This window comes from Bos indicus x Bos taurus, chromosome 5, assembly GCF_003369695.1.
Source record: "Bos indicus x Bos taurus breed Angus x Brahman F1 hybrid chromosome 5, Bos_hybrid_MaternalHap_v2.0, whole genome shotgun sequence".
In the NCBI taxonomy this organism is placed as follows: Eukaryota; Metazoa; Chordata; class Mammalia; order Artiodactyla; family Bovidae; genus Bos; species Bos indicus x Bos taurus.
Genome location: NC_040080.1, coordinates 46,091,438 through 46,115,976, shown reverse-complemented (window position 1 = coordinate 46,115,976; position 24,539 = coordinate 46,091,438). Strand labels below are relative to the sequence as shown.

The following is a 24,539-nucleotide window of genomic DNA, read 5'->3' as shown; positions in this document are numbered from 1 at the left end:
CTGGGTCAGGGAGATCCCCTGGAGAAGGGAATGACAGCGAAACAAATCAGTGTGCTATTCCTTTAAATCACAATACAAAAGAGGTATTTCTACATGAATATAAAATCAAAAATACCTGCACAGAGAAAATCTAGAAGGATATACAACAAGTTCTAACAGTGGTTCCCTCTAGGGAGAAGAGTAAGGTTTGTGGAAGGTTGACAGGGCATTGCCTATGGGAATTATTTGAATATACAAAATGTAAAATTCATGTATTAAGAACAAAAACAGTCACTATTACCAGTGTTTCATAATGGTTTATACAAACAGGTATTTTGTGCAAAAATACCTTCATATAATCTTATTTAGTCCTCACAATGCAGAAAATGGGTTTCATAACCCTCATTTTACAGAGGACAAAACTGAATTTCAGAATGAGTAAGTGGTTTGCTGAAGGCCAAACAGCCAATGATAGTGGTCGAGCTGCCTTCAGATTCAGGTCTTTTAACTCTGTACCTGGTACTCTATTACCTCATGACAACCTGCACAAACCAGTACTGGTCCTGGGAGAGATTGGTATAATTGTCTAAAAACGTGCAGATAGGAGTTTTTAAATCAGAGTAAAAATAACTGCTGAAATGTATTATTTTTAAAATTTTTTATTTCATACTGGAGTACAGTTGACTAACAATGTTGTGTTAGTTTCAGGTGTATGGCAAAGTGATTGAGTTATATATTAATAACAAATTTAAAGCAGAGATGAAATTACATGGAACAGATAGGACAGAAATCAGATGTGTTTAAACTCCAAAGAGGAAAGGCTTTAGCAGCTGTATTGCCATAAGCAAGAGTTACTGACCCAGTAAGACTGGAAGACTTAGAAAATGATTGCCAAGACATATAAGCTGCCTCCCCCTCCCCCAAAAAAAGAATATGTAAGAAATAAAATACTAACCTTAAGAATCTTACTACAGGTCAACAATTAAACCTGTTTAGAAGCTTCTGATTAATTAATGTATGTAACTAACAAATAAAGTAATTGTGATGGATCGTGCATGTACAACGGACACTGAAAGAAGTGAAGAAAAATATTACCTGATTTTTATATTCTTCACTGGCTGCTTAGAAGCTCCCACTGCATCTATGTTTGAAGAAGCCACTTAAGCAGAAGCATCCTTCATTTATTCAGTAAAAGTGTATTTAACAACTGCTTTATGACAAGTACGGTGCTGGTATCCCTGCCCTTGAGGAGCTCTAAGTCATAATAACAACAAGATAATGTGATTGATAACACAACTAACATCTATAAAAAGAACTACAGGACTCCATAAGATTTTTTGGAAACGTGTGTATTGGAGTTGGGGGTGGGCGATGAGTGGGTAATAGCCTCTAATCTCGTACAGGAGGACAGGATCTCCACACTGTCAAGGACCAAGGAATGCTGAAAAGACACAGTGGATTTTAAAACCACTCCTCTAAATGCATTCTGAAAATCATCAACATCATTTCTAAATGATTAAATACATACAAAGGGCCAGTAATATATTTGCACATTCCAAGTTAAAATCACCTAGAATACTGCACCTAGGAGGTACAATAGACCAGCTGACTTAAGCATGTTTTTAAGAGAGGCACTAAAAGGACTTAGTGACACTGAAGATCAAGAAAGTCCTGCTTTCAGTACAGAAATACAGTAGTGATATAACATACTAGCCATGAATCCTAAGCAACGACCAATAAAACTCTGAGGAGTCTAAGGAAGACACAACTCTGCCAGCCTCCCCTGGTTTCACCCACTTAACAGGCCATGTGTTCAGCATCCAGAGATTTATCACAAGAGTATTTTTTTTACTGGCTTCTATCAGTGATGAAGGTTGTCTAGGAACAGGAGCACAAAACTGAAAATGTACAAGAAAGCTACATTAAGCAATCAGGAAAAAAAAAATTTAACCCACCTTACTGTCTTTCTTTTGTGTCTAACAAAATCAAACCCACTTCACAAGATGGAAGAGGAAGAAAAATACTAAGACTGGAACAAAGTAAGTTCTTGCCATCAGGCAATTTGGGAAGAGGAAAGGAAAAGGAAGCAAAGGAAAGTAAGAATGAAGCTCTCCTCTAACAAACAAGCCTGGTCAATGGTACCAAGTTTTTCATTGACTTACTTACTCTCAGTTGAAGATTAATTTCATATTACCTTACATACATTTAACAATGGAAGGAAAATTTGATTTAGACCATATTGGCTAGGGAAGAAGAGCAAATCAAGTTTCGCAGGGTATTTCAATACCTTTGTTTTACAGCCCAAGTTACTTGAAGTAGCCTATTTTTGAATGGGGACACGGAAGGAACACCACAGGAACTGAAGAGGCAGCTAAGTTCCACATGTCATTACGTAAAAAAACCAACCCTAGCAACAAGTACTTCTGAGTCAGGAAGAGACTGCTTAACAACCACAGATCATTATTCTGTGTCCAAACCATACAAGGCTCAAGGTACCCAAAGATAAGAGGACTTATAAGGGATATGAACCTGGTAGTATCTAATAACACAGTTCCAACAGAAAGTGCAATGGCTAACTGGCAAACTAAACTTTCACACTACTGTATGCTGTGCTGTGCTGAGTCGCTCAGTCATGTCTGACTCTTTGCAACCCCATTGGACTGTAGCTGCCAGACTCCTCTGCCTATGGTGATTCTCCAGGCAAGAATACTGGAGTGTGTTGCCATTTCCTTCTCCAGGGGATCTTCCCAACCTAGGGATCGAACCCAGGTCTCCCGCACTGCAGGAGGATTCTTTACCGTCTGAGCCACCAGGGAAGCCCATAATAAACCAAAACAGAGTAATTCATTCCACCTCCCCAGCAAGAAAACTGACAGCCAATACCACTTTGTTACATTCACCAGTTCCACCCCAAATATCCCATTTTTTTAAAAAGACCAGTTCGTTCTGGGGGTGCTTTATCTCAGCCCTAGGGCTGGTTGCTATTATAATTTTATAATATTAATTTAAATATTAACTTAATATTAAAATTAATTTTATATTAATGATATATTATCATCTATCAATCACATTATTACAGTATATCTGTTACATCTTTATTCCTTAGAGTTCACTCTACCCCTTACAAGCCAATCCCTTATTACTTTGATCTGCTGTTACAGTAAATAATTCTTTATGTTAAATTCCTTGTTTAAATTACTTACAGGCTGTTTGTCCTCATTGGACCCAGACTGGTACAGATGAGCTGAAACAAAATGCTAATAGCCACTGATTTCACACAGGACAGACATTATGTTTCATATTTTCTATACATTATCACTCTGTATTTTCACCAAAACTCTATAATATATCTCTCAACAGTAAGAAAACAGGCTTAGAAAAGGAAGCAATTTGTTTATGATAATGCAAATCCAGGTTGGTCTGATACTCCAGTCCCTGCTGGTTCCCTACTATAACATTTATTTTTCTTCACAGAACCTAGCAACACTTCTTAAAGAACTAAACATCTATGTCCTGGAGAAGAATTAACAAAGCAGTTCTGGCTGCTATACTTAGAAAGGGCAGCCTCCAAGGTTGGCTTTGACTAGTGCCTGGGCACTTAGATTTCAGGAGGGTTCTATTCCCAGAACCAGTTAAGAGTGGCTTACTGTGCCTAAATTGTGCAAACAATATGGTTGATGCCGAACACTGCTTTCCTTCTGGGAGTTGAGAATCTGAGCACATGCTAGGCAGAGGGTGCCTAAGTGTACAACCCTTCCCAGTCATGCCCCAGAAAGAAAAATTCCCCCACTAAGGCAAGGAGATCCAACCAGTCCATTCTGAAGGAGATCAGCCCTGGGATTTCTTTGGAAGGAATGATGCTAAAGCTGAAATTCCAATACTTTGGCCACCTCATGCGAAGAGTTGACTCACTGGAAAAGACTCGGACGCTGGGAGGGATTGGGGGCAGAAGGAGAAGGGGACGACAGACGATGAGATGGCTGGATGGCATCACTGACTCGATGGACGTAGGTCTGAGTGAACTCTGGGAGTTGGTGATAGGGAGGCATGGCGTGCTGCGATTCATGGGGTCACAAAGAGACAGACATGACTGAGCGACTGAATTGAACTGGACTGAACTGAACTGAAGGCTCTAATGAGCTTCCTCAGTAGACTACATTGCCACCACTGGCTGAAGCAGAGAAGCACACCCCGTGTGACTCCACTGCGAGGAAAGCTGAACGGAGCCTGATTTCTTCTGCACTTTACCACCATGCACTTTTAAGGGAAAAAGTGATTTTACTTTGTATCCTCTCACTGCTATAAATCATGGCCATGAGTATGTCTAGACACTGAATTCTGTAAATCCTAGCAAATCACTGGAGCTGGGGTAGTCTTGGGGACCTCCTAATACAGCCTGTGACATGCCAACTATTTTAGTAAATGCAGAGGACACAAAGATGAATGGGGCCTTTGCCCTCAAGGAATTTTACAGTCTATTTAAATTTCCCTTCTTTCACTTCTCTGATCTTCACTTCTTAGTCTGTTCACCACTTAAAATAGATTAGATACATTTCCTTGAGCTAAATCTCATTTTTGGTACTGAAATGATGCTAAATATTTAATAAGTCCATCAGGCAAAATCTGAGATACAAAGCTCTAATAAACTCGAAGGCCACACATATTTTCTTTTTACTTTCCCCATCATATTGTGTTCCTCATTAAAAATAAATTGACAAACCCTTGTACACTGCTGGTAGGAATATAAAATGGTGCAGCTGCTACAGAAAATTGTTTGGCAGTTCCTCAAAAAGTTAAACATAGAACTACCACGTGGCCCAGCAATTCCACTCTTAGGTATATTCCCCAAAGAACTAAAAACAAGTACTCATGCAAGCACTTGTACACACGATGCAAAAGAGCTGAAAGGTAGAAATAACATAAATATCCATCAATGAACAAATGAATTATTGTGTATACATACAAAAGAATATTATTTGTCTATAAAAAGGAATAAAGTGCTGAAATATGCTATAACATGAATGAACCTTGAAAATATGATGGTATATGAAAGAAGCCAGACACAAAAGGTCATGTATTATGCAATTCCATTTATATGAAATATCAAGAATAAGCAAATTTCTAGAGGCAGAAAGCAGATTGGTGGTTTTCAGAGACTAGAAGGAAGGGGAAAGTGACCGCTTAACAGGTGTGGGGTTGTTTTGGGGGTGATAAAAATGCTTGGAACTAGAAGGGGTGGTGGCTGCACCACATGTGAATGTACCAAAGAAAACCAAACCATTCACTTTTAAAAGGTTAATTTATATGTTATATGAATCTCATGTCAAAAACAATTTTTACAAAGCAATACAGTATACAATATGGCAATAATGATGTTATTTGACTGGGTGCTTGTAGCTTGGAAAAAAAATCAACAGTGACTACCATAGACATAGATTCAAAACAGTGCTGTATCTCCATATACACCCTAGAAAACTATCTGAAAACTCAAGGTGGTTCTAAGATATAATAGAGTATGTATAACTGATGCAGTAGAGTATGTATAAATGTTCCTCCAAAACCCACAGAAAATAAAATTATAACATTACTATACATTATAGTTATTATAACTATATTATTATAACTATGAAACATTATTATATAATATTGTATATTACTTTGAATAGCATGCATGCATAAATAAAATCAATATTTTAAAGACATTTGCCTATTTCATCAACATCCCTAAAAATTTATTATTTTGGTAGGCTGGTCTTTTCAATGGAAAAACCATTTAAAGCCTTATATTCAGGGTTTCCTCATATTCAGGCATTTACAGCACATATACATAACCTTTTTTTCTCTTAGGTCTAGAAGGATGTATCCCAAAATGTTTAGTGATCCTGGTGTTGAGGTGGGTTTACAGAGTGGTATATATATTTTTTCTTTTCCCTATCTGTATTTTCTAATTTTTCAACAATGAATACATATATTTTCACTCACAACCATAAAAAATAGGCCCTTTTATTTGAACCAATAGGTTCACTGATGGTGTCTCAGATGGTGAAGAATCTACCTGCAATGCAGGAGATCCAGGTTTGATCCCTGGGGAGGGGAAGATCCCCTGGAGAAAGAAATGGCAACCCACTCTAGTATTCTTGCCTGGAGAATACCATGGACAGAGAAGCCTGGTGGGGTACAGTCCATGGGGTTACAAAGAGTCAGACATGACTGAGCAGCTAACACTTTGAAGGATTCTGTAAAAATTAAATGAGATAATACACATAAAGCCTTTAACACAGTACTCAGAATGTTATAAGTATGCAGCAAACATTAGATAAAATGGATATTATTAGGTTTCTGTTTTTGAAAATATTCCTCAGGAAACATCTTTCATTACCTACAGCAAAAGCATTTACCTGAATCCAGGCCTGGGTCACCTGAGTCAAGCCTAAATAACTAACAGTTTCTCAGCTGGTCCAGCAGCCTTCATCCACCGCTTCCCAGTTTTCTCACCAGGGCCAGGGTTAATTCAACAACCACCACTCACAGCACGCCCATGCTAATGGCTCTCCACTGCTTACATGATCAAGTTCCAAACACTCTAAAATCTGGCCTCACCTGTTCATTTCTTTTTTCTCCCTATTTATTTATTCCCTCAACAAACATTTACTGAGGGACATTCATGTGTCTGGTACTATGGTAGAAACAGAAAGACAAATAAGTTACTGATTCTTTTCTCGAGGAACTCGTAGTCTAGTGAGAGAGACAGGCATGTAAACAAGCACAACAGGAATCATGCAATAAAATGTAAATATTAGGCCCAGAGGGAACAAGTGTACAGGTTGACAATGGAGTGAGAAAAGCATGAAGAAATCACAAAGAAGGGACATCACAGGAGGCAAGATCTGGATGGGTTTGAAGATCTAAACTTTACTCAAATGACTTCATACCTAAGGGTGTTCTCCCACATCAACTCAACTCAAGCAAAATCGAGCAAAGTCCTCCTTGCCTTCACAATGCAATTCCTATCTGGCTCAATATACTTTCAAACTGAGTCAAGACCCATTCATGATTGATTTAAGAGATCTCAATTATTATAAAATCGAAGGTAAAGCAACAGTTCTCAAACTTTTTGGTCTTTGAATCTCCATTCTTAAAAATTACTAGAGATCCCAGAGAACTTTTGTTTATGGGAGTTAATAAAGATTAGTATTTGCCTATTAGAAACTAAAACTGCAGTTTTAAAACTATTTGTTAATTCATTTTAAAACATCAGTAATAAACCATTATGCTAACATGAAAGCTTTTTACAAAAATTAACTGTATTTTGATACAGCCACTATGGAGAATAGTATGAAGGTTCCTTAAAAAACTAGGAAAAAAACTAACATATGACCCAATTTAGCTGGTAAAGAATCCATCTGCAATGCGGGAGACCTGGGTTCGATCCCTGGGTTGGGAAGATCCCCTGGAGAATTACATGGACTACAGTCCATGCGGTTGAAAAGAGTCGGACATGACTGAGCGACTTTCACTTCACTTCACTTCATGACCCAACAAACCCACTCCTGGGCATTTAAACCCTAAGGAAACCATAACTGAAAAAGACACATTTGCCCCAATATTACTGCAGCACTATTTACAATAGCTAGGATATGAAAGCAACCTAGATGTCTATCAACAGATGAATGGATAAAGAAGCTGTGGTATATATATACAGTGAAATAGTACTCAGCTATAAAATGGAACACATTTGAGTCAGTTGTAATGAGGTGGATGAACCTAGAGCCTATTATGCAGAGTGAAGTAAGTGAGAAAGAGAAAAACAAATATCATATATTAACACATATATATGGAATCTAGAAAAGATGGTAGCAGCGCAGCAATGGTGACACAGATTTAAAGAACAGACTTGCGGACACAGTTGGGGAAGGAGAGGGTGGGAGAACATATACAATGTATATTGAAATATATACATTACCATATGGAAAATAGATGGCCAGTGCTATGTGACAATCTACGGAGGAGGGAGGGAGGTCCAAGAGGGAGGGGACATATGTATACCTATGTCTGATTCAGGTAGATGTATGGCAGAAACCAACACAATAGTGTAAAGCAATTATCCTCCAATTAAAAATAAATTCAAAGGAAAGAAACATACAAAAAAATGCAGTGAGAACAGTGCTACTGTCAAACATTTTTCTGCAAATATCTTTCACAGCCAACTTAATAGAAGATGGCTAAGATACCTGCTCCTGCTTTCAATCTGTTGTGATATTTTATTTTGATGAAAGTATATGAAGAAAATTTGGCCTCCTTCAGATATGTGTTTGTCAAAAGTAGGAGTACTTTCACTTATCTATGGATATTCTTCCTTAATATAATATCAAAACTTGCAAAGTGACAGTTCCTTAAAAGTTAGTTGCAGTGTGGCAATGCATATCAGTGAATTTTTCATAAAATCCATTGGTCTGTTCTGTATTTTGAACATTTTTTTTACCTATCATGATTATGTAACATCATGCATTGCTCATTTATAAAATACTGGTTCACTAAATTATAAAGATCTTCTCAGTACTGACACATTTCCTTATATGATAGCAATGAAACTGGCTTTTTCCCCCCTCTCCTTTAAGTGCAAGACTGTGGTGGTGAAAAAAAAATAATGACTACTAACCAGTACAGTTTGGTGCCGGTGCCTTGACTCACACTAGGATGACCCATCACTGCTTATACATCAGTGCAAATGTCAATATAGTAGGAAAAGCAAAGAACATCTTAATGTTATGAAGAGTTTTGACCTTGAAGACCTCCTAAAAGGTTCTGGTACACCTTGCAGGGTGGAGGGGTGGGGGGGTGGGGGAGCTGTCCATGGACACTTTTTAAGATGAGTATACTGGACTATAATAGAATTTTTAAACAAGAAGAATAAAGTACCTCGTGTTTTAATAATCAGGGTAAGAATTATTCCATGAAACATGTTTTGGTCACATATATACGATAAACACCTAACTATACTAGCCTGTCATGTAAAGTGGATCTCTTATCATGGGTCAAGGTCAAAATCCCATGGTCAAACAACTCTTATGTTGTGATATTCAGTTGAAACTGCTATTTCACTGAACTGAAGACTTAAAAAACAAAAACAAAATTTAAAAAACCCTCTAAATTAGCCTCAAAGGTATAAAGGAAATATATCCCTAAAGGATAACTCTGCAGCATTCCAAAATTCCTTTGAGACAGGCTAACATGTCAATCCTTTAGCCCAAAAGGTCAATACAGACATAATAAATTGTATTTTAACTGGCATACAATAGCTATTTCAATTTCACTTTTATAATCATTTCATCACTCACATTACTATTCAACACGATTCAGCTCTGTTGCTATTAGCTGAGTGACTTAGGGCACATTACTCACCCTCGCTGATTTATTGTGCCTGTCGAGATGCTAAGATTAGGCATAACACAAACAAAGTGCCACGCCACCCTCTAGAAGAAGGCCATTATAACAATTTTTTTATATACTTTGAGTTCAGAATCCCCCCTCACCCCTCAGTGCCCTAAGACATGTACGGCTGAGTGACAACGGGCCTCTCTGTCTCCTACTCGCGCTGTTGCTTCAGATGCCCTACTGTCTGCAACTAATGATCCTCTGACCTAAACACTCCCCCAGCTACTTCTGGTGTGCCCAGTGCAAGTCCCCAAACTTCCTCTCATCCTATAAATTTCCTGGTCAGACAGAAGATAATGCTCATTACAATTCAAAGATCTTCTGATAAATGCCATATCAATTCTTGCTTGGAACCAGCCTAAAAGACTTCAGATGAAATCATCTGAATTTGTGGTGGTTTTTTTTTTTAAACAGCAATTTTTTTAAAAGAACACACAAACTTAAATTCCTAAAACATATGGTCAACTACTATGAATTCATGAAAGGGCTGTCTCTATCAGATCTCATCACACCTTAATTCTTGAACAAGCTCCACTCCATTATTTCCTGGTCTAGGTGTTATTTCCATGATCAGTTGAGGACACTGAGATTCAGAGAGGTTGAATGACTAGGTCAAGGCCAAACAGCTAATAAGTGGTAGGGCCAGAGGCACAATTATAACTCTATTCTTTCCATTACTCGGTGACTTAGTCCAAAAAAGCGTTTATTTCCAGGCTAGGCAACAGGGAAGGGAAGTGCAAGTTCAAACTGTCTTAGCCTGACTGTTTCTCTTCTACCAATGAGAGTAACAGAGATAATCCAACTTTTTTTGGGTGAGGAGGGGACTTTCCAGGTGGCACAGTGGTAAAGAATCTACCTGCCAATGCAGGAGATACAAGAGACACAGGTTTGATCCTTGGGTTGGGAAGATCCCTTAAAGTAGGAAATGGCAAACCACTCCAGTATTCTTGCCTGGAAAATTCCATCAGCAGATGAGCCTGCTGGGCAATAGTCTGTGGGGTGACAGAGTAGAATATGACTGCGAAGAAGCAAGAGCACAATCTGCCTTTTCACTTGGAGTTATCACCCAGTTACCCTCAATGGTAGAAGAAAACCAGTGCTTCTTAAATTTTAACATGCATACAGGTCACTGCAGGGCATCCTGTTAAAAATGCAGATTCTGATTCAGTGGGTTTGGTGGGATACCTGAGACTCTGCATTTCTAGTAAGATTTCAGGAAATGATGACAGATCTAGTGCTGGGGCCTTACTCAAAGTAGATTAAACGCAGTGGTTCTCAAACCTGGCTGCTCATCACAATCATCTGGGAATCACTGAACAATTACAGATTCCCAAGGCCCTCCCTCCTGGACATTCAGTGGTGTCTGAAATAATCTACTTCATAACTTTGTAATTCAAAGAAATGTATAATTATTAATGACAACAGCCAAAGCAAGCACTGATTAAGCATATACTAAATGTTTAAGTGTTTTTCATATTAGTTTACTTACCCACAGCACCACACTGTAAGGTTGGTATTCATAGCACTACCATCCCTGTTTTAGACATAAGGAAACCAATGCACCACGAGACTGCTACCTGTCCAAGGTCAGTCACTGAGTAGGAGAACAGGGTGCAGACCTAGGTCAATCTGGCTCCTCAATCTGTGCCCTCAGACACACCACAGAACACTCTTCTTCCTCATATGCTTTCATCAATCATGCAGCCACTGCCAAACTACATAATCTAGGAGCTCTTGATCTGAAAATGAAAATGCCTTCAGAAACTAAACCTATGACTTTAAATGTCCTTAACTGGGACAAAAGCGCATTATTTGAACATAGATTTCATTTTTTGACAACCCCAAATCAGGAAAAGCCAATTCAAAGAAAGCCAGTGTCTGATCAAGCTAGGTATTCTTTTTGAATAAAAAATGCAGTGTCAGGTATTAAAAATGTTTTCCTCATCACTCATCTGTGAAGCTGATTCCAAAGGAGAGTTCTTTATGTTTTGCGCAGTGGTTATATTACCACAGTCAAAGTGGCTGTGTTGAAGGACAATATTCACCTGGATGCACAGATTCAGTTGTATTTGTTTTTTAGAATATTTGGCCCCTCAGTCATTCCAAAAGAAACACATTTGCCCTTCAGCATCAGTCCAGACACTCACGCGTATGTTCAAAACGACTGTTCTGAAGCATGCAGTTTTCTGCTGCAAAAGCAACGCTTTGATTTTCTTTCAGATTTTTAAAAAATAAAAACTGTGCTTTATTTATACACATCCATTTGTAGAAAAATAAATACAACAATCAAGCATTAATAATAAAGCACTGAACTGCATGCAGTACCATAAAAGGCATCCTACAAAGGCAACTATAGATCCAAAATAGGTGCACAAATACCCTCACATACAAGGGATAAAGGCACGCACAAATACTACAGGGAACAGAACTCTAAAAAGGTATTATATTTCTACATCTAGATTAGCTCCTTTGTTAAATGACTATATCCTTTTAACAAAGAAAATATTCTGCAAATTCAGAATGATTTACAGATTTTTAAAAAGAAGGCATTAACGCAGATCAGCACGATTCCACACAACCAACCTCTCTGCTTGAACTGGACTCCCCACACCTTAGTGAAGCCACAATTCCCTTGCACAAACTCCCATCCACCACCCCCCACGCACACCCAACTCCCCACCAACCTCACAGGGGTTCCTGGGCTGGTCCATGGAATCTGATGACATCACTCTCTCTTCCTTCCTGGAATTCTAAACCCTGCTGCTCTCCCCTTGCACACAGCTACCATCTCCATGGCAACCTCACCTCCTCCTGCTTCCCTATTGGCTTCATGGAGCAGGATACACAAAAAGGTTTTCCGTTCTCCCCTCACCACCCGCCCCCCAAAAATGATGCTTTCAACAGGAACCTGTGCTAAATTTAGCTACTTAGGATTCAGAGTCCTATGACTAAGAAAACACAGAGAAATGTCCTCCTTCCTACATTCCATCCTCCTCCTTCCAACCCCACCCCAAAGTGGCTGCTTCACCTCCTCCTCTCTGGCCCCCAACCCAAAGCAAGTAATGGTATCTGCTGAGCATTAAAAACATCTGGACCATCCCACACATAAGGCTGGCACAGAGAAAATCCTCACAGCCTCCTCTCCTCTTCTCGCAACAAGGGGGGAGAAAAAGAACAAAAATAAAAGTACGCACTGGTCAAAAAACCAGTTAGGACATGTCACGGACTGAGGTATCAGTCTTCTGCTGTTTCCCTCCATCCCAAGCCAAGGATCCGAAACTCTGTGCCTAGAGGCAGAACTCCTAAGTCTCTAACCACTTAGAAGACCAATTCTCTCCCTATTTGCTTGATATTATTTCCTCCAGCAGGGGGAAAACAGGAGGAAGAAAAGGGGAGAGAAATGAAGTTGAAAGACTGCACACTTCGGGGACCAAACATGCTAATCCTAGAACCACAAATCCTGGGTCAAATTTTCCATCCCAGAGACTGACCTGCTATGTAAACTGAAGCAAGTTCTGACATCCCTCACGTCAAAAGAAGTTCCCACACAGGGATGTTGTAAGAATTACTGACAAAATTAATGTAAAGTAGTTTAAGTCCCTGGGCCAAAGGGACTGAATAGAGTGTAAGCTGACATCTCAGTACTGAAATTCTTGTGGACATTAAAGGAAATCAACTATCCATAAAGGAAGAACATGCCAACTTCTAAAAAATTATCCTTTCATAATCACAGATACAGCACAAATTACACATAATTTCTTGAATCACAGAAAGCTCCCCCAAAGGTCTCTACTTCTAGTAAAATCCAGCTGATTTATGACTAGTTCTCAACTGTGGAGCTGGCCCTGCCCTTTCTTTGCCTAGTCCTAACTTTTAATTTTGAAACTGCCACTCAATTTCCCTAAATGACTCAATATGGACCAAGGCTTCATTTTCCAGTGCAGCTGCCCATTTCTAGGGAAATAACTTTTTCTCAGAGCCATATCTGATAGCTAAATGCTGAGTCAACCCAGTGGCCAGTCATATATGACTCTAAAGGACAAAGCATTAATTGTAACCAAGTATAAGGCTCCAAGCAGGTCAGAGCCTTATAGTATGAAAGGGATTGGATTAAAATAAGACACACCCAGAAAAACTGTGTTCTGGGTTTGCAGGGCAGAGACTCTGCTCCAGGGCACCAACTCTCCAGTGAAAAAACAGACATGAAAGGAAAATGATTTCATGCAATAAGAAATAGTCATTTGCCCCAAACAGAATTTAAACAATTTGGAACTTTCAGCGAAGTCCAAATGCCCCACTAGTTAACACACAGGCATCCAGAATAAGCGTCACAACTGCTACAGAAGACAGCAAAGGACATAGTATTTGCTAATAAACAACTGAAACTCACATGGGGAGGCGGATAAGGGGAGGAGGAGATGGAGGAGGAACACAGTGTGATGTGTCCATCTCTGAGATTTCTGCTTCCTTATCTCACTCCAAGTGGACTCCGTAACAAACTATTCCCTGTGTGATACCACTGGTCAGATGGTTCCACAGGCTAAATATGATGAACCCTTTTCCAACAACTCTCCTTAATACTCTTAAAAACAAACAGAAGGTCACTTACTTTACTCCACAATGGGAAGACTGAAGCACAGTTTCCAAGACTGCCCATCCAATCAACTACGGAGCCTGACTTACATTAGCTATCATCATGAAATCTATCAACAGTGGCCTGGACTAAACTGACTGCTGCAAATAAAACTGTATTTATGTGGCTCAGACGGTAAATATGGGAGAACCAGTTTCGATCCCTGGATTGGGAAGATCCCCTGGAGAAAGAAATGGCAACCCACTCCAGTACTCTTGCCTGAAAAATCCCATGGATGGAGGAGCCTAGTAGGCTACAGTCCATGGGGTCACAAAGAATCAGACACGACTGAGCGACTTCACTTTCATTCAAACACCCATTAAAGTGCACTTATCATATGCCAGAGGTTTTATATGGACTGTTATTAACTCTCAAAAATAAATAAAAAACTACAAGTTGCATATATTCTTACCTCTTTTAGCACACACAGAAACAACAATTCCAGAGACGTCAATGTGACCACAATCATGTAATTCGTTATTTAATTTTTTTAAAAGCCAATATTCTAACCCGGATCTGTTTGAACTCACAACCTGTGTCTTTTCTGCTTGGCCTCCCATTTATAGACAGCTGGGGGTGGAAACAAACAGTCAGAAATCACTATGTATCTATGTTTTCTTATATCATCAATAAAATACAGGCTGTTTAACATCAAGGTCAAAGTCACACTTTTTAGGTAACACTAACAACAGACTGGTTCTAAATAGGAAAAGGAGTTCGTCAAGGCTGTATATTGTCACCCTGCTTATTTAACTTATATGCAGAATACATCATGAGAAATGCTGGGCTGGAAGAAGCACAAGCTGGAATCAAGATTGCTGGGAGAATTATCCATAATCTCAGATATGCAGATGACACCACCCTTATGGAGGAAAGTGAAGAGGAACTAAAGAGCCTCTTGATGAAAGTGAAAGAGGAGAGTGAAAAACTTGGCTTAAAGCTCAACATTCAGAAAACAAAGATCATGGGGTCTGGTCCCATCACTTCATGGCAAATAGATGGGGAAACAGTGGAAACAATGGCTGACTTTATTTTTCTGGGCTTCAAAATCACTGCAGATAGTGATTGCAGCCATGAAATTAAAAGACACTTACTCCTTGGAAGGAAAGTTATGACCAACCTAGATAGCATATTCAAAAGCAGAGACATTACTTTGCCAACAAAGGTCCCTCTAATCAAGGCTATGGTTTTTCCAGTAGTCAAGTATGGATGTGAGAGTTGGACTGTGAAGAAAGCTGAGCAACAAAGAATTGATGCTTTTGAGCTGTGGTGTTGGAGAAGTCTCTTGAGAGTCCCTTGGACTGCAAGGAGATCCAACCAGTCCATCCTAAAGGAGATCAGTCCTGGGTGTTCTTTGGAAGGAATGATGCTAAAGCTGAAACTCCAGTACTTTGGCCACCTCATATGAAGAGTTGACTCATTGGAAAAGACTCTGATGCTGGGAAGGATTGGGGCAGGAGGAGAAGGGGACGACAGAGGATGAGATGGCTGGATGGCATCACCGACTCGATGGACGTGAGTTTGGGTGAACTCCGGGAGTTGGTGATGGACAGGGAGGCCTGGCATGCTGCAATTCACGGGGTCACAAAGAGTCGGACACGACTGAGTGAGTGAACTGAACTGAACTGAACAGTTTTAAACCCTGAGCAGGCACTCCATACTTATTCATTTCTTAATCTAATCCTATTAGTCTAAACTTCTGGACAAATGGCAACGATTCTACTCACATCTTTTAAAATTAAAATTAGCTTGAGAAATTACATACTGAAGTGAAATGATACAACTTCAGATAACATATTCTGGAATTTAACTTTATAATATTTGAGATGAACAAAATTATCACTGGCTAATGCCTCTACTCAGGAGAAGGCAATGGCAACCCACTCCAGTACTCTTGCCTGGAAAATCCCATGGATGGAGGAACCTGGTAGGCTGCAGTCCATGGGGTCGCACAGAGTCGGACACGACTGAAGCGACTTAGCAGCAGCAGCAATGCCTCTACTGGCCCAATTATAACATCCTGATGCCGACATAGTCTCATCTGCTGGTTTTAATCTGTAAACCCTGTGCAGTCAAGATCTATACGTTAGATTTATGATTTCTAAATTCTGCATATAGAACCAGAACATTTCAAAGTGTTTCTCCAGGGATTCCACTAAAACTGTATCAGCTGTTAGAGGACAATGCTAAAGAGGCCAAGGTTACATGTCTGATACCCACGTGAACCAGTTAGCATCACTCTCTCCTCCTGTCACAATATGCCCTCTGCTGTAAATACACACTCCTGGGTTTACTGAAAAATTAACACAAAGTATCACTACTTCTGAAAAAAGTTAAAATGTATCTAACAATATCAAATATTATCAGTTCAGTTCAGTTCAGTTGCTCAGTCATGTCCGACTCTTTGCGACCCCATGAATTGCAGCACACCAGGCTTCCCTGTCCATCACCAACTCCCGGAGTTCACTCAGACTCACGTCCATCGAGTCAGTGATGCCATCCAGCCATCTCATCCTCTGCCGTTCCCTTCTCTTCCTGCCCCCAATCCCTCCCAGCATCAGGGTCTTTTCCAATGAGTCAACTCTTCGCATGAGGTGGCCAAAGTACTGGAGTTTCAGCTTTAGCACTTCTAATCTGCAGAAAACAGCTATCGTCTTTCAGAAAATATGCCCAATCATTCATCCTTTAAATAGTTATTGAACCTCTACCACAGGTCAACTGATAAATCTCGAAAGGCTAGTACTGGAAGACAAATAAACAGTTATGTGTGGTATGTGACAAGGCAGAGACGAATATATACGGTAAAGTGAGAGAACATGAGAGACATGGGGCCTCTAGCAAGCGTCATGGGAAAGGAATTTCAGGAGTTCCCTGAGACAGGTAAGGGCCTTCCAGGGAGAGAGAATGAATTTTTACGATGGTATGGTCAGAAAACAAGATGGCAAACTTAGGAGGACTTTCAAGTATTTAACGAAGACCAGACAGAGCTGAAAGAGATGACCTGTTGGGAGAAGTCAATGCAACAGGATTTTCTACCTCAACCAGGTTAGGTTTTCCTAAACTGCCTTATTTTGAGTTAACTTCCAGAGTAAAGGAGGGAAATTTTTTTAATATCATGTGAAGAGTTCCTATCTTTTTAGTTGACATGATAAAGGTCAAAAAAACACCTCTCCACAGCAAAAGAAACCACCAACAAATGAAAAGGCAACCTACCGTATAGAAGAGATTTGCAAATCATGAATCTGACAATATGTAATATCAGATGAGGTTAATAACCAAAATATATAGAGAACCGTATCAGGTGGGGTTAATATCCAAAATATATAAAGAATCCATAAAATTCAATAGCAAAACAACAAACAATCTAATTATAAAATGAGAACAGGATCTAAATAGACATTTTTCTAACGAAAACCTACAGATGGCCAACAGGTACACAAAAAGCTACTCAGCATTCACAGATCATCAGGGAAATGTAAGTCAAAATCTCAATGAAGTATCATCTCACACCTGCTAAGATGGCTATTATCAGAAAGACAAGAAATTACAAGTGTTGGCAAAGATGTGGAGCTAAGGGACCCTTTGTGCACTGCTGGTGGGAATGTTAACTGTTGCACGCACTATGGAAAACAGTATGGAGGTTCCTCAAACAATTAAAAATAAAACTACCATATGATCCAGTAACTCCATGTCTGGGTATTTATCCGAAAGAAACAAAAGCACTGCACTAATTCTAAAAGGTCCACATGCCCAAGTTCACTGCAGCATTATTTACAAAAGCCAAGACATGGAGACAACTCAAGTATCCACTGATGGACGAATGAATGAAGAAAATGTGGTGTATGAATATACACAACAGAATATTATTCAGCTACAAAAAGAAGGAAATCTTGATGTCTGCAACAACAAAGATGAATCTTGAGGGCATGAGGATAAGTGAAAAAATTCACACAGAAAAAGAGGAACACTCTAAGATCTCACTTATACGAGCAATCTTAAACAAACAAAACAAAAAAATATCCTAACACAGAATAGACTGGTGGTTGGGGTGAGAGATGGGTGAAGTTGGTCAAAAGATACAAACTTCCAGTTACAAAATAAGTAAGAAATGGGGATGTAAACAGTATGATGACTACAGTCAATAATACTGATATATCTGAAAGTTGTTAAGAGAGTATAGATCTCAAAAATTCTTATCACAAGAAAACAATTTTATGTGGTGATATATGTTAACTAGCCATATTATAGTGATCATTTGCTGTATATACATATTTCAGTGTTATATTTCAATTATATCTTAATTTTTTACAAAGAATAAAAGTTAAAAGGAGGTGAATTCTTCTGAAAATGAAGCCTTTAGTGACTGAGAACATTTCATGAAGAGGTTCTTCTATTTGTAGAGCAAATTCCCAATTTGCTGTTCTGTGAGGCAGAGTGAAAGTTTACTTATTCCTCTCAGAGAACTGGTTTAAACAGTGATCAGTGGAGGTGGTTCATCATTTGAAACTTGGTGGGTTGACTATTTGACAAGCATAATTACATCAATAAAAGAAGCATCTTCATGTCCATACAACATCTCTAATACATAAACACATAAATGCATGTGGGTACCCACAACCTAAGCATCCCAAGTGGCACAGTGGTAAAGAATCCACCTGCCAATGCAGGAGACTCAAGAGACATGGGTTCAATCCTTAGGTCGAGAAGATCCCCTGGAGGAGGGAATGGCAAAGCACTCCAGTACTCTTGTCTGGAAAATCCCATGGACAGAGGAGCCTGGTGGGCTACAGTCCATGGGGTTCTAAGAGTTGGGTACAACTGAGCGACTGAATGTACACACAACCTGCCAGTTTTGACAGGCAAAGGAGTAGTGTATGTATGAGAGACCCTAATGCTGAGAAAGACTGAAGGCAAGAGGAAAAGGGTTGACAACAGAGAACGAGATGGTTGGATGGCATCACCAACTCAATGGACGTGAGTTTGAGCAAATTCAGGGAGATGGTGAAGGACAGGGAAGCCTGGTGTGTTGCAGTCCATGGGGTTGCAAAGAGTTTACACAACTTAGCAACTGAACAACAACAACAATGTATGAGAGAGAAAAAGCCGTCTACAGGCTACAACAATCACAGGTCAAAAGTGGAATCTAATTTTTAAGCAAACTTTTTACTGAAGTAACTATATATATAGAAATGGAAAAAAAGATCAGAAGTATACAACTCAGTGAATTTCCACGAAGTGAACCCACCCATGTAAACAAGTTCTAGGTTTAAAAAAAAAAGCACACTATCAGCACCCTCATACAGTCTATACAGTCTATACAATCAGCAAAAACAAGACTGGGAGCTAACTGTGGCTCAGATTATGAACTCCTTATTGCCAAATTCAGACTGAAATTGAAGAAAGTAGGGAAAATTACTAGACCATTCAAGTATAACCTAAATCAAATCCCTTAAGATTATACAGTGGAAGTAAGAAATAGATTCAAGGGATTAGGTCTGATAGACAGAGTGCCTGATGAACTATGGACGGAGGTTTGTGACACTGTACAGGAGACAGGGATCAAGACCATCCCCATGGAAAAGAAATGCAAAAAAGCAAAATGGCTGTCTCAGGAGGCCTTACAAATAGCTGTGAAAAGAAGAGAAGTGAAAAGCAAAGGAGAAAAGGAAAGATATAAGCATCTGAATGCAGAGTTCCAAAGAATAGCAAGGAGAGATAAGAATCAATGCAAAGAAATAGAGGAAAACAACAGAATGGGAAAGACTAGAGATCTCTTCAAGAAAATTAGAGATACCAAGGGAACATTTCATGCAAACATGGGCTCGATAAAAGACAGAAATGGTATGGACCTAACAGAAGCAGAAGATATTAAGAAGAGGAGGCAAGAATACACAGAAGAACTGTACACAAAAGATCTTTACGACCCAGATAATCACGATGGTGTGACCACTCACCTAGAGCCAGACATCCTGGAATGCGAAGTCAAGTACAGCCTTAGGAAGCATAGCTAGCGGAGGTGATGGAATTCCAGTTGAGCTATTTCAAATCCTGAAAGATGAGGCTGTGAAAGTGCTGCACTCAATATGCCAGCACATTTGGAAAACTCAGCAGTGGCTACAGGACTGCAAAAGGTCAGTTTTCATTCCAATCCCAAAGAAAGGCAATGCCAAAGAATGCTCAAACTACCACACAACTGCACTCATCTCACACACTAGTAAAGTAATGCTCAAAATTCTCCAAGCCAGGCTTCAACAGTACATGAACTGTGAATTTCCAGATGTTCAAGCTAGTTTTAGAAAAGGCAGAGGAACCAGAGACCAAATTGCCAACATCCACTGGATCATCAAAAAAGCAAGAGAGTTCCAGAAAAACATCTACTTCTACTTTACTGACTATGCAAAAGCCTTGACTGTGTGGACCAAAACAAACTGTGGAAAATTCTGAAAGAGATGGGAATACCAGACCACCTGACCTGCCTCTTAAGGAATCTGTATGCAGGTGAGGAAGCAACAGTTAGAACAGGACATGGAACAACAGACTGGTTCCAAATAGGAAAAGGAGTACGTCAAGGCTGTATATTGTCACCCTGCTTATTTAACTTATATGCAGAGTACATCATGAGAAATGCTGGGCTGGAAGCAGCACAAGCTGGAATCAAGATTGCCGGGAGAAATATCAATAACCTCAGATACGCAGATGACACCACCCTTATGGCAGAAAGCAAAGAACTAAAGAGCCTCTTGATGAAAGTGAAAGAAGAGAGGGAAAAAACTGGCTTAAAGTTCAACATTCAGAAAACTAAGATCATGGCATCTGGTCCCATCACTTCATGGCAAACAGATGGCGAAATAGTGGAAACAGTGACAGACTTTATTTTGGGGGGCTCCAATATCACTGCAGATGGTGACTGCAGCCATGAAATTAAAAGATGCTTACTCCTTGGAAGAAAAGTGATGACCAACCTAGACAGCATATTAAAAAGCAGAGACATTACTTTGTCAACAAAGGTCCATCTTGTCAAAGCTATGGTTTTTCCAGTAGTCATGTATGGATGCGAGAGTTGGACTGTAAAGAAAGCTGAGCGCCGAAGAATTGATGCTTTTGAGCTGTGGTGTTGGAGAAGGCTCTTGAGAGTCCCTTGGACTGCAAGGAGATCCAACCAGTCCATTCTAAAGGAAATCAGTCCTGAATATTCATTGGATGGACTGCTTTTGAAGCTGAAACTCCAATACTCTGGCCACCAGATATGAAGAACTGACTCATCTGAAAAGACCCTGATGCTGAGAAAGATTGAAGACAGGAGGAGAAGGGGATGACAGAGGATGAGATGGCTGGATGGCATCACTTACTCAATGGACATGAGTTTTGAGTAAACTCTGGGAGTTGATGATGGACAGGGAGGCCTGGCGTGCCTCAGTCCATGGGGTAGCAAAGAGTCAGACACAACTGAGCAACTGAACTGGACTGAACTGAGCTGATCAGCACCCTGGAAACCCATCCAGGGCATTGGCAAAGTCACTTCTACCAGCTCACAGGATTGACTGTAACACCGCAGATTAAATCTGCCTATTTTTAAGCTTCATATAAATGAAATCACACATTATGTACTTTGGGGCTGGCTTCTTACACTCCACATCATATTTGTGAAACCGTTTCATCTGTTGAACAGAGCAACAGTTCATTCTTGTCAATACTGTCAAGTATTCTGTTTTATAAATATAATTTTAACTTACTGAAAAATATTTTAGTACTGTTGAAAGGCAACTGTGTTATTTCTAGTTTGGGGCTATTACTAAAAACACTGCTATGTACATCCTTGTACATGTTGTTTGGTGCACATGTGTACACATTTCTGTTGCGTATATCTGGAGTGGAACTGCTGATCACCGGGCACACTTACGTTCAGTTTTAGTAGATATTTCCAACTGCCTATTTTCCAAAGTCGTTCCAACAAACATCCTCACCAGCAGTGCATGAGGGCTCCTGATGCCGAACAACCGAATTAACACCTGGTAACATCTGTCTTTTTCCTTTCAGTCAGTAGCGGCATCTCACTGTGGTTATTTGCTTTATCCTGAAGGTTAGTTTGATGATAACCACTTCAGGGGCATTTGGATATCATCTTTTGTGAAGTACCTACCTATGTACCTATGTTTTTTTTTTTTTCCTGGCCTGTTCAAAGATCGATTTATAGGACCTCTTTTATATATTGATTTGTAGAAGTTATTTATATGTTGTGGATCTGAGCCAGACAACTATATTGCAAATATCTTTTCCTTCTCTGTGGTATGCCTTTTTATTTTCTTAATGGTGCATTTTAATGAAAAGATAGTGCTAACCAATTCAATGGACATGAGTTTGAATAAGCTCCGGGAGTTCGTGATGGACAGGGAAGCCTGGCGTGCTGCAGTCCACGGGGTCACAAAGAGTCAGACACGACTGAGCGACTGAACTGAACCGAACTGAATTCTAATGCAGTCAATCTATCATTTTTTCCTTTACAGTTATTATTCACGTCCTGGTTCAAGTAAAGAATATCATGAAGACATTCTCATAGATTTTCTCTACAAACTTCAATAAAGTAGCATTTTAAATGCATATTTAAAAAACTTACATATATATATAAATAAAGTGCACCATGTATATATATAAAGTGCACAACTGAAGTTTTCCTCTGAAACATAGATCAACTCAAACAATCTGTGAGTTACACAGGTCACACTAAATTAAATTTATGAGCACCTCTTAAGTGCTCAGGACTGTGTTAGGTGCTACAAGAGACAAAAGCAATATATAAGAGGTGAGTCCTGACCTAAATGAATATTAACCTTTGCTGTTGTTCGGTCATTAAGTCGTGTCTGACTCTTTGTGACCCCACGGACTGCAGCACGTCCTGGTAGCTCAGAACTGAATATTAATCTTAGCTGGCAGCATAACACTTAAATATTAATTGTGAGAAAGGACAGATACTGAAGTTGAAACTCCAAACTCCACCTGATGTGAAGAACTGACTCCTTGGAAAAGACCCTGATGCTGGGAAAGACTGAAGGCAGGAGGAGAAGGGCATGACAGAGGGTGAGATGGTTGGATGGCATCACTGACTCAATGGACATGAGTTTGAACAAGCTCCAGGAGTTGGTGATGGACAGGGAAGCCTGGCGTGCTGCAGTCCATAGGATTGCAAAGAATCGGACACAACTGAATGACTAAACTGAACTGACTGATGTCAGAGCTCAAAAATAACACCCCTCCCCAACCCGCAACTCTCCAAGCACATTCCTACTTCACTAAGGAACAGTGAACTGTGGTGGTGGAGAAGACTCTTGAGAGTCAAACCACTCAACCCTAAAGGAAATCAACTCTGAATATTCACTGGAAGGATTGATGCTGAAGCTCCAATACTTGGTCACATAATGCGAAGAGACAACTCGTTGAAAAAGATCCTGATGCTGGGAAAGACTGAAGAGAGAAAAGGGCGGCAGAGGATGAGATGGTTAGATAGCATCACCGACTCAAAGGACATGAATTTAAGCAAACTCTGGGAGATAGTGAAGGCCAGGGAAGCCTGCATGCTGCAGTCCATGGGGTTGCAAGAGTTGGACACAACTTAGCAACTGAACAACAAGAAGGAACAGAAGGACAAAGAATTACTTGATTACGGCTACTGCTTCAATGTGCTGTGCTGTGCTTCGTCACTCAGTCGTGTCCAACTCTTTGAGACCGCATGGACTGTAGCCCGCCAGGCTCCTCTGTCCATGGGGATTCTCCACATAAGAATAATCAAGTGGGTTGCCATGCCCTCCTCCAGGGGACCTTCTCAACCTAGGGATCAAACCCAGGTCTCCCACATTGCAGGCAGATTGTTCACCATCTGAACCACCAGGGAAACCCATGAATACTAGAGTGGGTAGTTTCCAGGGGAAATTGTTTTCCAGGGAAACTGCCTCACCCAGGAATCGAACAGGGGTCTCCTGCATTATAGGCAGATTCTCTGCCAGCTGAGCTACCGAGGAAGCTCTACTGCTTCAGTGCACACATCTAAAAACCATACCATTTACCAACTTTCAAAAGTGTTGACCAAATGCCCTAGTAAGATTCAGTTCAGTTGCTCAGCCATGTCCGACTCTTTGCAACCCCATGGACTGCAAGCTTCCCTGTCCATCACCAACTCCAAGAACTTGCTCAAACTCATGTCCACCGAGCTGGTGATGCCATCCAACCATCTCATCTTTTATCATCCTCTTCTCCTCCTGCCTTCAATCTTTCCCAGCATAAGGGTCTTTTCTAAGGAGTCAGTTATTTGCATTAGGTATCCAAAGTACTCCTTGGAAGGAAAGTTATGACCAACCTAGATAGCATATTCAAAAGCAGAGACATTACTTTGCCAACAAAGCTTCGTCTAGTCAAGGCTATGGTTTTTCCTGTGATCATGTATGGATGTGAGAGTTGGACTGTGAAGAAAGCTAAGCACCGAAGAATTGATGCTTTTGAA

The 24,539-nt window shown here is 40.0% G+C and overlaps 1 protein-coding gene across 20 annotated transcripts in view; it reads right to left on the bottom strand.

Annotated features, from left to right (window-relative positions):
• The window catches only part of RBFOX2 (RNA binding fox-1 homolog 2), a 293,235-nt gene that overhangs the window by 208,720 nt on the left and 59,976 nt on the right, over nucleotides 1–24,539 (bottom strand). The window contains exon 1 of one of the 20 annotated variants that reach the window (XM_027541826.1): nucleotides 12,099–12,184. The exons of 18 other annotated variants lie outside the window; for them this stretch is intronic. In XM_027541826.1, the coding sequence (XP_027397627.1) occupies nucleotides 12,099–12,140 (42 nt within the window). In that variant the 5' untranslated portion in view covers nucleotides 12,141–12,184. Of the gene's footprint in view, nucleotides 1–12,098; nucleotides 12,185–24,539 lie in introns of those variants that run through there. One more of the 20 variants, XM_027541828.1, reaches the window with a different exon arrangement.